General features: G+C 43.5%; 3 protein-coding genes across 6 annotated transcripts; 1 reads left to right on the top strand and 2 right to left on the bottom strand.

Annotated features, from left to right (window-relative positions):
- Positions 1-42: 42 nt before the first annotated feature.
- Positions 43-7,537, bottom strand: LOC117570284 (uncharacterized). 3 transcript variants are annotated; one of them, XM_052003994.1, is made up of 4 exons: positions 7,272-7,537; positions 4,651-5,005; positions 1,898-2,230; positions 43-1,830 (listed from the first exon to the last, which is right to left on the bottom strand). In XM_052003994.1, exons 2-4 carry the CDS (start codon positions 4,703-4,705, stop codon positions 197-199), a joined length of 2,022 nt encoding a protein of 673 aa, XP_051859954.1. In that variant the 5' UTR covers positions 4,706-5,005; positions 7,272-7,537; the 3' UTR covers positions 43-196. The 3 variants fall into 3 exon arrangements, with proteins under 3 accessions (XP_051859954.1, XP_034107695.1, XP_034107696.1); XM_034251804.2 differs by having other exon boundaries at positions 7,278-7,537; XM_034251805.2 differs by lacking the exons at positions 4,651-5,005; positions 7,272-7,537 and adding an exon at positions 3,068-3,177.
- A 655-nt stretch (positions 7,538-8,192) lies between these two features.
- Positions 8,193-9,826, bottom strand: LOC117571296 (uncharacterized). Its single transcript, XM_034253367.2, has 4 exons — positions 9,714-9,826; positions 9,450-9,546; positions 9,114-9,387; positions 8,193-9,055 (listed from the first exon to the last, which is right to left on the bottom strand). Exons 1-4 carry the CDS (start codon positions 9,820-9,822, stop codon positions 8,579-8,581), a joined length of 957 nt encoding a protein of 318 aa, XP_034109258.2. The 5' UTR covers positions 9,823-9,826; the 3' UTR covers positions 8,193-8,578.
- Positions 9,827-10,187: 361 nt separating this feature from the next.
- On the top strand, positions 10,188-15,258 carry LOC117566874 (anillin). Of its 2 annotated transcripts, XM_034246480.2 has the most exons (12): positions 10,188-10,443; positions 10,533-10,856; positions 11,015-11,521; positions 11,603-11,981; positions 12,051-12,422; positions 12,483-12,636; positions 12,909-13,050; positions 13,122-13,301; positions 13,363-13,593; positions 13,652-14,006; positions 14,068-14,366; positions 14,440-15,258. In XM_034246480.2, exons 1-12 carry the CDS (start codon positions 10,426-10,428, stop codon positions 15,157-15,159), a joined length of 3,681 nt encoding a protein of 1,226 aa, XP_034102371.1. In that variant the 5' UTR covers positions 10,188-10,425; the 3' UTR covers positions 15,160-15,258. The 2 variants fall into 2 exon arrangements, with proteins under 2 accessions (XP_034102371.1, XP_034102370.1); XM_034246479.2 differs by having other exon boundaries at positions 11,015-11,981.
- The last annotated feature ends 1,048 nt before the right edge of the window (positions 15,259-16,306 follow it).

Here is a 16,306-nt window from a genome sequence, read left to right as displayed (position 1 = left end):
TCACCGGCATCATTGGATCGAGAGAAATAGCAACACACTACATAGAACCTTATGTATATTAACAGATTATGTTTTGATATTAAAAAATTTTATGTCAATGTTGAGGATAAACATGAAAAAATGTGTGGACTTGTCACTAGCCTAAATAATCATAATCGATAAAGTGCTATCGCTTCACAGGGTGCCCAGGTGGACGCTACACCTTCTTGAGAAAGCTGCTGGGCGGCGTGGAGAGCGGCATAATTGGCTCGTAGTTGTTGCAGTTGTCGCTCTCGCAGAAGGAGGTGAGCGAGGCCAACGCATTGGCCGCCAATGCCTCCACGCTGAACATAGTCGACAGATGTCCACTGCTCTCGAACTGATTGATGATCATGTTCACCTTGCTCTTGGCTTCGGCCTTCAAACATGGGGATGTGGGATTGCTGCTCGGCTGCTGATCGTTGGGCGCCCCATCATAACTGCCATCGCAGAGATCGAGGCTATTGAGCAGATTCTCCTTTTCGCTCTGTTTGCACTTGGCATTTGGTGGCGTGCTGGTTGTATTACTGCTGACACTACTGCTGGAGTTGGAGGAGCAGCGTGTGCTCAGACCGGTGGCGGACTTATTGAGGCGACTGAGAAACCAATTTTTGGCCGCCTTATCGGATTCCTTTGCGGGCGTTTTCTGCGGACTCGCCTGAGGACTTTGCGATTTGCGTTGTTTCTTCTGCTCCTTTGGGGTGAGATTCGTTTGGGGATTTGGATTCGTTAGCGATAGCATTTCGGTGTCACTATTGCCGCTGGAGTAGCTCTTCTTCACCGCTTTCTTGAGTCGCTCCGGACTGGTCAGTTGACTAGACAACTCACTGTGCACCGTCTTCACCTTGGCTTGAAAGTCTAGAGCCAAACTGCCGTGCAGACTCGATGGTATTGGCAACGGTTTCAGTTCGCCGCCATTAAGCAGCTCGGTGGTCTCCACTTCGGCACCGCCAGTCGATTCATTCGCCACAACCAGCGGCTGTGGTGGACACTTTGGTATATCATATTCGAAACGTTTGGCCAATGCACTCGGACTGTTGCATTTTTCCGGCAGCCGTGGTGGCGTCGATGCATCGCCAAAGTTGTACAACGGCGATGGCTCCTCATAAATGCTGTCGGTTGGCGATGTGACTGCAGCTGTTGCTGTTGCTGCTATCGCCGCTGCTGGAGGGGAATAGCTAAGCTTCTTCATCGTCGGCGGCGTGGGCAGTTTGCGTAGCATTTTGAGCGATGCCTGGGCAATGGCATCGCCACGTATGGCCGCCTCAATGGCATGGATCCACTCTTTGGCATCGACCTCGTTGTTTGCCTGATACACAAACTTCTTGCTCGGATCGGCTGTGGTGATTTGAAAGCAAATCTCACGCCGTTTGCCCTCACCGAAGTGCTCGATCTCAATCGCTGAGCTCTTTAGGTAGAGGCTGCTGCTGGGCCGACAGGCGGTCGGACCATCCGCATAGCACAACATCCAATCGTTCAGTATGCCACAGTAATACTTCTTGCTCTGGTCGAAGAACAGTCGCTTCTCGATCCGCTGCAATTGGCCGTATTTGGTGGATCGCTGCAGTGCCAAGTGGCCGGCGGGCAGATCGGCATAGGGGCAATTGATGAACAGCTCGTGGGCAAAGACCTGTTGTGTCTCCGCTTCGGCCTCCTCTTCGCCCTGATGCTGGCAGATGTCGTAGAGCTGCTGGTCCTGTTGTGGCTGGAGCTCATCGGCAGCCAGCGCCTGTATGCTGGAGCAGCGAAAGGTCTTATCACTGTTGAGCGAGGGATTGCTGCTCAGATCGATGTACTCGCGCGAGGCGGAGACTGCAATTAAAGTCAATTACTGCATGCCACAAGATAACTACATTCATCGGTTGGATGAGACACTCACGTGAGTTCCTCGATGAGGAAGATGTTGTGGCTTTGGCTGGTGCTGCCGCTACTAAGGAGGAGGAGGCGGTGGAGCTGGTTGACAACATTTCGAGATAGCAACCGGTCTCGGCGCCCACTTTGCCATCCGCATCGTGGCCATTCGATTTAATGACCGTCGTTGGCACTTGAGCAGCATTTGTTGCCGCCTGCTCGTCTGCTCCATAACCCGAGAGCAGTTGCTCGCATCTGTCCAGCAGCTCCTGTGTTTGTTCCGAGGCCGTGACATGAAACAGATTCGAGGTGTTCTCATACTCGGATGTCTCCAGCGAGGCTCGAAAGTGCGCACGCACATCTGCAAATGTGGAATGAAGATCGATCATCATCGGTTTCGATTATAATTCTAATGTTCCCCCTGTAAAGCTAAATATGGAGAACGATTGCTTCATTGGCTATTAATTCTGAAACGCCTCATTGAACTTAATGGCAGACATCGAGAGCATTGCTGTTTGTTGAGCAATTTCCATAACTACGACGGGTTAGTGGAACTGTAACTGGGACTGAGACTGGGACTGGGCTGTGGCAATTAGCCATGTGTCTTCAAGTCTTGAGATGACTCAGAAACAGAAACTTAAGCAACAATAGCAGCAACAAGTCTCCCCAGCTACTTATGACCTCATAAAACCCCCCAACGGAGTCAACTGCGAATTGACCGCAGCAATTAAAAGCAATTTCACTGCGCACCGAGCAGACAGCAGTTCAGTTCAGTCCAGTTTCCACTTAAGTTGAAGACCCTCTATCCCCAATTCCCACCCCGCCCCCTTAGTACTGTCCAATCTTCCGACTTTTATGTAGGTTTAACGGTAAAGACGAACAACGACAAAAAACAATAACAACAACTGAAGTCAGACAAAAAGACTTTGGGAATTTGCAAGAAATCTTGTTAAAATTTAAACACGCAGAGCTCCAGACAGACAGAAATAAACGTATAGTCCATACGTAATTAGTATTAAGAAACAAGCGAATCTTAACGCTAGCGAATATGAAATACAGTTTCCTAACTGCCGTAAACGAAAGAAAGTTTTTAACTCCCCACAATAAACATGAAAGGTCTACGAAGCTTGTTTGTAGATGAGTCACAGGCTGAAAGAGCGCTAAAAAGCTTGATTTGTTTGCTCTTAAATCAAATTACATTTCTTCCACAATTTATTCACAAACTTGACCATTTTGCAAATTTAGAAAACATTTAAAAGACTTTAAATTTTGGAGATGCCGGCAGAGCCAGCTTAGAAAAATGTAATAATAATTTAAATAAATTATTCTATAAAAGTTAAAATACATTCTAAGGTCTCAGCATGACGTATTTGGAATAACTTCCCTTTAATTTGCATATTACGTCACACTTTGTCAACTGCATTAAATTTTCTTTCAGATAAAGATCTCCTAATATATATGAAAACTAAAGTTATAAGAATTTATTGAATACAATAGCTTTTTTTGTTAAAAAGGAGTTTACACAATGGGGATGAATAGAAAAGTTCAACCTGGAATTCTTTAGTCTGAATTTTTATTTTAAGTAAGAAGTAATAATAACACCTAACCCAACTCTTTAAATCATCAACAATTCTTTCTCAGACGTGTTACAAGTTACTTGACCAATTCAAAATACTCGCTAGTTCCGAAGAGATACTCTATGGCGGCACGTTAAGAGAAGGGCTTAAACCAAGCGCTTTGGGCATAGTTTCGCTGCATGTCCAATCTTTTGCATATAGTATAGTATACTATGTAACAGAGAGCGAATGAAGCACGCAAAAGACACAAACCGAAAGTCAAAACCAAACCCAAAATGCTTTCAATAAAATGTGCACAAGAATGAAAAGAACAAAGCGCAATTAAAGTTGTTTCAGCTTCAGCTACAGCTTCAGCCTTAGCTTCAGTTCCAGATACGAGGCGGTCAGCCATGAGTCAATATACTATATGTGTATGTAAACGAATACGAGTGCGAATAAGAGTTGGAATACGAGTAAACTGGTGTTCTCATATTCTTGCGGGTTATTAATGTTTGTGTTCTGCCATACAAGAAAATTATATGCCCCGGGGGCCAGACGAGACTCAGACATCGACTGTGTCTTAGATGATTATGAGTTACTTGTGCCGCAAACATCTTTCAAATTTCCATGTTTTGCTAAATTAATAACATTTTATACATTAACTAGATACATAATAACTAAATGCGTAGATGTTCGTAAGTAAATTGTTTTTATAGTTGATGTGCTTGGTTTGTTGTATGTGTGGTAAACGATTATCAACGCATTTAAATACGCTCTCAATGGGGGTAATTAAATTAATGATGGAATTAGTAATGCATTAATAATGACCGAGCATTGCGGAAAGATAACAAGATTGTCAAGATTTATTGGAATCCAGAAGTGATTCTATAGCATAGGAAAATAAACGTTTTATTCAATTTTGCAAGGATGATATATCAAATATGTATTATAGGGGAAAATAAAGTATGACAAAAAATATTAATTTCGTAGGAATCAGAGTAAGCAGAATTTAATCTTTCGAATTTTAGATTTTTAAAATACCTCATTTATTTATATTTTTTTACACTACACAATAAGAATACATCACAGAAAAAACGAAAACATTTTCGTGGCTTAAGAATCACACAACTCTCACATAGAGTATTTTTGCCTCGTCATCGCAAGTTGAACTACTATTACTACAATAGTTTTTTTTTATGTTTTTGTGTAGTTGCTATTAACTTACCTAATAAAAACTGTTCAATTTCGGCGCGTTTAGACGCCTTTATGTCCATATCCATGATAAAGAGTTAGCGTTAATTTGAAATGTTTATTTCTATTTTTTTTTTTTATATGGCGTTTTCGGTTTTTTTTTTTGTTGTAGTTGTTGTTATTGTTGATGTTTGATTTACGATTTGCTCTTGTTATTATTATGCTGTTTTTGTTGTTGTTGGCCTTTTGTTGTGCAACAACAACAACCAGAGAGACATATGCACACTGAGATTTTGTTAACAATTAACAGTTTACTGTCAAAATTAAATAGCACATTCTATTAAAAATCACATGCACTCACTCGGATCAGCGTTAACCGGGAGCACAGCCTGTAAATGCAATAAATAGTAACAATTTGGCGAAAATTTCACAGATACACGACACTCTGTATCGCACTGTATCGAGGGACAGATAAACACACACGATTACACTCAGGTAGCCTCGCACAACAACTGTCTGGTTGTTGTTGTCTCCTCTTCGAGCTCCATAAATAATGAGAAACCGTTTAAGAAATCTCCCCCACAGCGAAATCAAAACGAAACCGCACCAAAATCAATCCGCGCCGTGGTGTCTTTAGTCTTTATCTTCATCAGCGTTGTGTTTAAAGTAAAACGAACCACGAAATGTTTGCGATTATTAATAGATTCAGTATTTGTCGACTGTGACTATTGTTTGTTGCTGTTGATTCTAACAGATACGCATCGAAGGCGGCAACTCTGTCGAAATTCTATACAAGTCTCTATTCGAGTATTGTGCTCAATTCTCGCTTTAAATAATACCCTGCCCGTCTGCAAATGGGGTGTATCCACTTAGTATGTTAATGTTGATGTAATGAGCATTTTGCCAGACAATAGCTGCCATATTTGGAAGTGCTATGCTAACTGATTGTTAAGTAAATTTCGTACGATCAAAATCGAAAGAGTTCAATGACTTTAATGCAATTATTGCGGATTATTGAAATTGATTGAGTCAATTTATGAGAGAGGGCTTAAAGATAGAGTACAATATAAAAACATGAGAAATATTACTTAAAAAAAAAAGAGAGAACTGTTGATAGTCCTATAATAAAAGTATATTTAATCAACTCTGTTTTTTTTTTATTTGAAAAAGAATCTGATTAAAGTTCGTTAATAAAAAGAAAGGATTCTTTGAAAAAAATTCGTTTATTTTTTTTATAATATTTCGATTATTTATAGGATGAATTTGCTTTTAAAGTAAAGAAGAACTTAAAGACTTTTTAAGAAGTTTTCCAGAAGTTTTCCATTATAGAGTATGTTTATCCGAGCATACTAGCTACCAGCATTCTGAAATTTTTGATATTTTATTTAAGTTTTTCATTGTCTGTTTTGGTAGTTTTTTTTTGTTTTGTTGTAATTTTCTTTTTGTTGCACGCTTCGTTTGGCGCTCATGGAAAATCAACTCAGCCGGCGGCGCTGATGACGTTATGTTTCTTTGTTGTTCATCACTCATTTGCTATATACAATTTGTGTATATATCTGATTGCAGTTACCATATACATATATACACACACACCAATAATACACATGCACATATGCTTGTATATTGGCAGTCATAGTATGTGTCATTAAATGTTATTACGAAATGGCTTTGGGCCGATTTTCATAATGCGATACTTAGTTTATGCAGCACTACACAACTTTGCTAGTATCTAACTCCAGGGTCTGTGCAGGGGGTACAAGAGGGGATGGGGGAGGGAGGGGGAACAGCCTCTGAGCTGTAAAGTCAGTCTGTCGATTTAACTGCGGTTTATTTGTGTTTGCTTGTGACGCTTTTGTGGCCAAGTCAAGCATGGAGTGTGATGTGAGGTCTAGAGGCTTAGAGGCAAAGCCCTATCAATGTTTTATTTATGCTGCCTGCTGCGATGTCTCTGATGACTGGACTTGGCCAAGCCTTTTGTCACTTTGTTGTGACTCATCCCAAAAAAGGCGACGCGTGTCGTTGCCCATTAAAAATGTTTTTTTGGCGACATCGTGACGTCTCCTTTACGAATGCAAATGAACAAGTGAATGAATGCCAATTGGCCCTTGACACTTCCCGACTCTATAGACTCTTTGGGATTCTATTAGCGACTTTTACTTTTTTTTTATTGCTGTTGCTGACAGCACATAAAATAGAGAAAGAAAATGAAATGTAATTCGTAGCGCTTCTGCAACTGTCTCTAACAATAACAATAACAAATAACAATAATAAAAGGCAGCCATAAACAATATACTGTACGATATGGATAATTAACACTTGCTGCATTTTAACATATCGAATTACTCTGTTTATTGCACTTGAGACTGGGTTCTGTTTTCAGGTATTTTCGATTCTAAGAGTATATTCCATATATAGCACATACACATATATATACATAGTTATTTCTAGCGACACCATTTTCCGGCATTTAAACCGTTAGCTAAAGCGCAGGCGTGTCTTGCAATCTTAACGTCTGTCTGTCTTTCGTGTGCATTTCCGGTCATTTTCAAATGCCACAGCGATTTCCTGCGAGGGCATTCGATATATTTTGATATAGTATGCCTTGAATTTAGCATCCGGTTTATTCATTTCTTGTATTTCTTTCTTTGTTTTTACCCATACACTTTGCGCTTGTTTGCGTTGACGTTGACACCTTTTCTGCTTAAGCTTAACAACAGCTTTTCTACGCTCTCCGAAGAACCAATGCGAACACAGACGCGCTTTTCATTGCGAATCCGAGTAGCCGCACTTTAGTTGTATGTGTGTGAACGGGCTAACCGAACGGTGTGTGGGGGGTGCAAGCGAGCGCGAACGCGCTCTCTCTAAGAGCTTTTAAGCGCGACTTGTGTGTGCGCGACCGTGAAACACACGAACGCAACTGACTGTTGACTGCTGGCTGCAGCTCAGCCAGAGGCCAGATACTAGAACTGTCGCTGCCGCCGTTGTTGTCTGCTGCTGTTCGTGGGGGAGCCGAAGCCGTGGCCGAAGACGAACACGCACGACGAGGCGCCCAGGCAGCAATACGAATCGTTTTGCTTGTTGTTGTTGTTCTTTTGCTTTGTAGAACGCAAAGCGGAACAACAACAATAACGAAACGACTAAGTAATATCATTTGTTGTTATTATTCATGCATTGCATAAAGCCGAAAATATGAAAATGTTAATTTCGACTGCATGCTCCATTTTGCCACACAGCACAATTTGAAGCATCGTTCCCCAACATGGCCAAAAAACGAAAACAGGCTCGCCAACCCGAAAAAGAAGAGAAAAAAGTTAAAACCAAAACCAAAACAGAAATAAAAACCAGAAATCTTCTTCTAATGTGCGCAGCAAGTAAAGAGAAGAAGAGCAGCAACTGTGGCAGATGTTGTTGCCGATGCCGGGGCAACTTAGAAATTCGATCCTTGTTTAAAAGCCAATCTACAGGATTGCCCCCGCTTCCGCTCCACACTTACTCTTTATGTTGTTTTTGGCGGCAGATAAGCTGAAGTTGAAGCTGTTGTTGTAGTTTGAGATGTTGCCTTTTTTGGCAGAAAGGACGTGCTGGCATCTTTGCTGCACAACAACTCAATTTTAATGAAATGTTTGCTGCGAAATAAATTAAGAATTCTCTGGGAAACTTGGTTCGCAACCTTGACTGGCCAATAATGCTGGGCACTGATAACTCGACTTGCCTCGACTTATTGCGTGACTTTATGTGGCTGTTGCTGCTGTTGGGATAACAGGTTATCAGAGAAGTGGCAAACAGTTGCAGTGATTCACTCGCTCCACGAGTTGCTGCCAGTTGCAACAATGCCTGCTGATTCATGTTGTTGTTGTCTGTGCTTTTATGCTAACTTTTAATTATATGCAATAACAAGTCTTTTCTTAATTCGAACTAAAAAACAACAAACTTTTGTACTTTAAATCCATTTGCAAACGTCGTTACTTGAGCAACGCTTGCAAGCGATCTTGTGGCGTTTTGCTGGCGGTTTTAAACGCGTGCGATTTTAGCTGCGCTGCCAATTGTAGCAATGCATTTTGTTTTTGTGTTTTCGATTGCACTTTCGGTGCTGCGCTGCTGACTGCGGGCGTTGTTTTCGTTTTCTTCTTTTGTTTGCTGTTTTGCCCTGCTGCCTTGGGTGTACTTGTAGTTTTTGTTGTTGTGGGCGCTGCTTTCTGCGCTGTCGGCGTCTTTTGTAGTTGTTGCTGCTGCTGTTGTGATTGTGTTTGGGGCGGGGGAAGCTTCAGCCCAGCATTGACATCTTGATTTTTGTTTTTCTTCTTTTTCTTTTTGCTCGCCACTTCAGTTGTTTTTGTTGTTGCTGTTGGCGGTGCAATTGTTTCGGCAGCTTTCGAGCGTTTTTTAGGCTTTTCAAGCGGCAACATTGTGTTGTGTCCACAGAGCGAGCAGTCAACAGCCTGCAAAATGAATGGTTACAAAGGTGGCATAAATATGGCAAACAAAAAGATGGCTTACAATATTACTGGCCATGCGCTTCTTCAGCCATTTGGCGCGCTTCCTCGCCCCAATGCTCAACTTGCCCTGCTTCGCTTTGGCTTTTTCCTTTTCCACATCCAGGCGAGCGATTAACCGCCTTCTTTTTGCATTGTTTGCCAAGCGTTGTGGTTGCAACTGCAGCTCATAATTGCCATCGGCCCACTGGTTGCCACAACGCTTGCACATCCTTGCTGCGCCCACGCAGTCAGCGGGCAACTGAATGCTGTGTTTGGCCAGCTTGCGACATGTATTCCTATATAGAGAAATGCGAATATTTCGATTATAGAACAACAGAGAGAAGAAATTGTAGCTCACGTGTAGTAGGATTTGAGCAATCGCTCGGCGTGTGTCGCCGTTGTCAGCTCTTTGGCGCAGTTCCATAGTAGATTTATGGACTTTTCCTCAACCATTCCTGCAAATAATTAATGTAAAGAGCAATAATATTATGCACTAAATAACGCGCCACATGGTCGACCATGTCAACAGCTTTAATGAATGACAGTACAAACTACGAATCCACAAAAACCGTAAACGTAATCATTTCTATTCAGAAAGTATCTTAAAACTTGATTAACTTACTATATTGCTGGTTTAACTCATAAAATACACAATTATCAACTACGATCTGATTTGATGTTAAAACACTTTGTTTACGTGCTGCCACTTTAGCGTTGCCACTGGATAACATTGCACTAGCAATCGGCATTATTATCGATGGTAAAGCGCTGTTAAGGCTAGCATTCACAGTTTGCTGCCTGAACTGGCTGTTACATTTGAATTAGTGCATTATTCATTGATTTTATTTTAGTTTAACTACAAAAAATATAATTAGAGTTATATTATAAATTATAACATTTACCATTTATTTTAATAATAAATCTTAATTAAATTGATCTAAATTGCACAAATAGCTAAGAATTTTTCATTTCGCTGTTAATAACATTAATGTTAAATGTGAATTTATATCGTCTAACAGCGGCTTATCGATAGTTGCTGTTTGGGGTGCAATGGTAACTCTGTCGCAATATCGAATGCATACCGACGCTTCATCATTTAAAATTTCAACGTCGCGAATGAGCGAAAAAGAAGAGACGCGCACAATTTCGAATGACAAAGGATTCGTGAAAAGTGCTAAATAATCGTTGGTAAAGTGAATTTAAATAGAAAATAGACGACTCAATAGTGTATTAGTGAAAGTGCAAGTGTGTTTATTATTATTTGTAAGAAGTGCGCGCTCAATTAGCATTTTCACAAGTATTTGCAAGAACAGTCGAGAGCCACAACAACAACAATGGATCCCTTCACTCAGGTAAAGTACAGCGCGCAATAATTGTGTGAAACAATGAAATTCATTGTTCGAATGCAATGAAAAACATATTGCATTTTCATTATTTGCAGCGCATGCTCGAGAAGGCCGAACAGCGCAGTCGCGCCCTGGGCATCAGCAATGCCAGCAAATTTCCGCTGTCGGAATGCAGCTTGACGACGCCGACGCCAGCTTCGACGGTAGTAGCAAAGCCAGCGTCATCAGCGACGGCGACAGCGCCAATGTCTGTTAACAGCGGTAGCAGCAATAACAGCGGCAACAACAAAATTGTTATCCTAGAGAAGGCAACACTGGAGGCATCGCCATCGAAGCCCCTTCGTCATTATGCTGCTGTCAACAAGGAGAATATGGAAATGGGAATTGAGATAAACATAACCACGGCGCAGCCAATTGGGGTAAGTTTTTGTTGCAAGCAGCACCCGCTCTTCTCCCTTCCTCTTTTCCGTTTTTGCATTTTCGGTGGTGTTTTTTCCACGTCTTTGTTTTCGCTTTATTTCGTTGTCTCACATGTCTGTCTACATTTTACGCGCGCTGCGTCGCTTCTTCTTTTTAGGTACAAGTTGAGATACAAGAGCAGGACATGACCGATGAGGATGACGACCAGGACGACGATGTGGAAGCACAGGAGAAGCAAGCCCTCACCTCCAACAGTGAGACTCAGTCGGTTCCAGTGAATCAACCGCTGGCGCGTCTTCGAGACACTTCACGCAATCGTCTGCAACGCATGGGCGCTTTGTACTCCAACACGGACGATTTGAGCTCACCCATTCATCGCACTGAGGCGCAGTTCCATGCTGGCGACGATGATGAGGAGCTAACAGCGCGCAGTCCACGTAAAGGCAAACAACGTTTTGGCAAACTGGCGGCGCTGGCAAACACTATCAATCAATGGGAGGATGATACGGCGCATCATGATGTGCAGCGTCCGCTGCTGGATGCAGTGCCACCGCCCAAACCCGACTTGCCTAGTCGACCGGTGGCAGAGCCCAAGAAAACGACAGCGGATGCAGTTGATGCCAGTAACGCCACCAAAACGAAGCAATTGAAATGGGATCCAAAGGTATTGAGCTCATTGGAGGCACAAGGTTTTCAGCGTCGAGAGTCGTCAACGATTAAACATACCTATGATTATGCCAAGCAGGAAGAAGTTACTTCAGCACCAGCAGCAACCACAGCGCCCAAGCCGCCAGTGCCAGAGAAATCCACGACAGTCAGCCAAGTGGCCAAGGTGTTTGGCAACGCAGCCAAAGTGGCGCCTCCCGTCAACAAGCCAGCTCCAGCGCCCGTTGCCAACGTCAAGTCCGGCTTGGTTTCAGGACGTGCTGCCATATTCGAGAACAAGGCCGGTGGCAGCCAGTCGCAGGCAGCGCAACGCAATCAAAAGGATCCCTGCGAGCTGTCGCTGAAGGAGCGCATGAAACTGTTTGAGACCAGCAATGCCAAGGCCATGTTGCCCAAGGCGCCCATTGGCCAAGCGCCCAGTATAAGTCAGATACGTGCAGCAGTCGAGGAGCCCAAGGGTAAGCAGCAGCGGAGGCCATAAACTTAGTTTAGTTGTCGAACTTTCTCCCTTTTTCATCTTCTTGTAGTACATGTTGCCGCAGTGCATCCAGTTACCGCTGCAGCGCAAATCAATGTCAGTCAGCCTGCAGCGAAGCCACAGCCCAAGCCAGAGAGCAAACTACGTGACAAAGTGGCCGCCTTGGTGGCCTCGGCGCAATCCAGCGCTGAGAATCGCATCAAGGACATTGACAGGCAACGACAAGAGGATATGCAAATCATAGCGAATCGCTTCAATAAGCAGAAAGAGATCTTCAATGTTGAGCCAATAGTTGTGGCACCAACTGCACCGCCTGCTCCAGCTCCAGCTGCAGCTGCCGCAGCTAGTCGTGTGGTGCGTCCCATGCCACCGCCGCCACCACCGCCCATGGCCAGCGCCGCCAGCAGCAAGCGGCGATCACGTAAGATCAGTCAGTAAAGCATCTACTATTAGCTACTAAAATGTGTTGCAATCTTTGCAGCTGGCGATGTCATTGACGAGGAGTCAAAGCGTGCACGCAAATCGCACACGGATCGCCTTTATCCCGCCTTATCCGATCTGGACTCCAGCGACGACAATTGCTGTGCGACGGCAACAGCGTCTGTTAACGATGACACCGAGGAGGAGCTCGAAAGGTGCGCCGATAAATTCTACTCCTGCCTGCTATTTCTGCTCTGCATAGAATAGATTCTCATCTCTTCACACACATATCCATAGCACTGCTTCTCCATTTAGCCAAGAGACTGACTTTAGAACCGTAAATCGTTAACCATAATCTAATCGCAGTATAAGACTCGTAGCTTTAGCATTCTAAAGGCCCAAGCAAAACAAAAATATAAACCATAAAATATATGCCGCTGTTTAAGCTAATCTCTAATCTATGTTGCTCTTTCATTTTGTCTTGTAGTTGCATGGATGATGAGTCGGTTGAGGACGCGGATCAGTCGCAGACTGAGGACAGCAGCGCAGGCATGTGCAACGGCAGCCTTGGCCGAGCCATACTGCACACTGTGCAACGCAATGAGGCAGCGCAGCAGCAGGGGAAAAAGGTAAGTGTCGCAGGTAGAAAACTCGAATCGCAGCGGGTGGTGATAATTCTCTCTTCACACTCTCTCTTCAGGTACGCTATGCTGAGCAGGATCATTACTACAGTCATGATAGCTCAATGAATTCGTCGCAAGTCTCGGGTGGCATTGATGACTATTTGGACGAGGCGCTTGGCAATGAATATGGCAGCACACAGGACGAAGAGGATGACAGCGACGATGATCAACACAATGCCAGCCACTTGTCCCTAGGCGTAAGTAACTGCGACGACGCATCTTATCTTTCCGCTAACTTTCCTTTCTTTTCGTAAGCAGAGCAAAGGTACCACAGCCTCCAATAGCTTCTCGTTTCGTCGCATATCGGGTGCTGGCTTGAGCAATGCTTGCCAGGCTATTGAGGAGCAGCACGAGGCGATGGATGTGCAGACACCGCTGCTGAATGGAGCACAGCCCGTTAAGTCGGAGCTGAGCGTGAATCAGGACAACGATAATTTGGTCACACTGGTGCACACCGTCAGCTTCTACCGCAAACAGCAGTCCGCTAATGTATGTAATCACAAATATATATTATCCAATAGCAAACTCATTTTATACACCTCAACAGAGCTCCAACTCAACGCCCATGCGGAAGATCTGCAGGGAGCAGCAGGTGGTGCGCTCAGCGCTCGCTGCCGATTGTCATGCCAAGCACAAGTTGGAGTATGATTCACCACAGCATGGCGAGGCAGCTGCCACCGCCAATGATTATGGCAGCGAGGAGGATGAAGAGCTGCAGAGCGCTCGGGAATTGAATGAGGCTGCACAGGCGCAGGAGAAGATCAAGAAGCTGCTCAGCGAAGTGTGCAAACAGCAGCAGGTCATTGGCCAAGCGAGTCAGGCGCTCAATCTGTGCGCTGCCACCGTGGAATTCTCCGGCTCCACTGAGTCTGTGGAAGGCGAACGCTATTTGCTGCTAGCAAGTGAGTTTCCCTTCGACCATTTAATTTTGATCAATGCTAAGCAATTATTCCCTGTTCACAGCCCATCGTCGACAGTCCTGCTTGGATGAGGTGCAGCGTTTGCGTGTGGAGAACAGCATACGTTCCGTGGGTGCGCCCAAGGAGAAGGGTTTGCTGACCGTCAAGGATATCACAATACCACTCAGACAGGAATACGTGCGTAAAATGGCCACGGGCAACAACAATGGACATCATTTGGTCTGCTTGCTCAAATACAATGAGCACGTGCTGGCCACCAAAACGGTGCCAACTATGCCCGGATTGCTCTCTGTCAAATTTCCCGATGTGCTGCAGTTGAACAATGTCTACGCTGATTTCCGGGTATGTCCTCAGTCTTCACTTAAATAGAAGTAACTAATTTCAATTTGTAATTTCTTCTCGAATTGCTGCACAGATTACGCTGGAGATTTACGGCATGGTGGCGCAGCGGGATCAGCTGCCACATGAGCTCAAGTATCACATTAATGTGAACAAAAAGGGCGGCAATAAAACACCGAAAAAGAAGGGCGGCGAGAATCGTTTGGTCATGCCACCGGTGCAGAGTCCAGCAGGTCCGCATGTGGTGCGCACACCGCAGCTGGTGCAATATGGTTTCGCCATCTTCTCGCTGCGTGAGATCCAGCGCACCAGTTGGACACTGACGCAAGTGCTGGGAGTAAGTCCACTCGATGGCGCCGTCCACATGAAAGTCAACTGTGAGCTGTCGGTGAGTGTCGAGTACAAGGGATTCCTGACCATGTTCGAGGACATATCCGGCTTTGGCGCCTGGCATCGTCGCTGGTGCTATCTGAATGGCTCGGCGATCAACTACTGGAAGTATCCAGACGATGAGAAGAAGAAGGCACCCATGGGCAGCATCGATTTAAATGCATGCACCTCGCAAAAGGTGAGCCTTGCGCCACGTGACATTTGTGCGCGTCTCAATACAATGCTGCTGGAGTGCGAGCGTCCGGCATTGGAGTCCGACAAGGAATCGTTGATTATAGTGCCCAACGGACGCACAACGACCATACGTCATCTGCTGTCCGCTGACACAAAAGAGGAGCGCGAGGAGTGGTCTGCCTATCTGAACAAGGCTCTCACGTTGTTGCGCGCCTGGGGAACAACCCATTGAGCAAGTGGAGAAGGAGACAACAGACGGAGAGAAGCAGCACCTTTTGTGGGCGGGGGGCATCGCAACGTTTTTATGTTTTCAGTTTTATTTTTAGTTTATTTTTATAACCATGTTTTTTTTGTTTCATCAATTCGCCTCTTTTTATGCGTGCGTCTTGTGTTGTCAATTTAAATTATCTGTAAAACTATATAAAAAAATATCGTAATCGTATACAATAAGATGAAGTCGCCATCGACTTGAATGTGCAGCAAGATGAAAGTATTCGCAAATTATATGTAAAAAGATATCGAAACGTAAGCTGAGACTTTCTTTTGGAAGCTAGGATAAGTAAATCTGTAAATCGCAGAACTTTTTTGAAGATGTTGGAAACGAAACCCAAACGAATTGTTCTATACATTCGGATTAAGTTTTATTAAATACTTTTCACTATACACATACACATACATATAATAACTTTTGGCTATGTTTCTGCTTGTCATGTAGGTGCATACCATAAGTATATATAGTACTATATATACTATGGCATATAGTATAGGAGTATGTTTATCTCCCATTTCGTTGCTGGATGTTTTCTTGTTTTTGTCTTTCAGGTGGTTGTTGTAGGTTGTACAAGTAGCTTTCGCTCTCTTGTCAGGTAGTCTCTGGTAGTGTTATGCAGCGCCTTTTACAAATTGACTCTATATATAGTATATAGTATAGGTTGATATACATACAATAATGCAATGCTGTGGCAATTGGCCTAAAGGCTATCTACAAAAATTCAATACGATTCAAGTACTTATCTTTTGTGTGTTTTTTTTTATCTTTTTGTGTGTGTTTGTTAAAAGTGTGCAATTTATTTACTTGCATTTCATTTATATAATGTTAATTCATCTATTTCACAACAATTGTACGTATTATAGACGCAAATATATATGTATATATATTCTTTTCATTATGTATATAGTTTATATATTTCAGTTAAATTGTAAATATTTCAAAATAACGACAACTTGCCTCAGATATGATTGCAGTAATTTAATTGATTTGAGTGTGGCTCATGTGTGTGTGAGTGTGTAGGTGTGTGTTGTATAACTGTATATACATAATGGAACAGCAGATTATTATTTTTTTTTTCAGAAATATATACATAATGTGGAATAGAGTG

The sequence above is a fragment of the Drosophila albomicans genome, chromosome 3, assembly GCF_009650485.2.
Source record: "Drosophila albomicans strain 15112-1751.03 chromosome 3, ASM965048v2, whole genome shotgun sequence".
NCBI classification, from domain to species: Eukaryota; Metazoa; Arthropoda; class Insecta; order Diptera; family Drosophilidae; genus Drosophila; species Drosophila albomicans.
The sequence above is the reverse complement of the archived record's forward strand: the minus strand, read 5'-3'. Positions and strand labels throughout refer to the sequence as shown.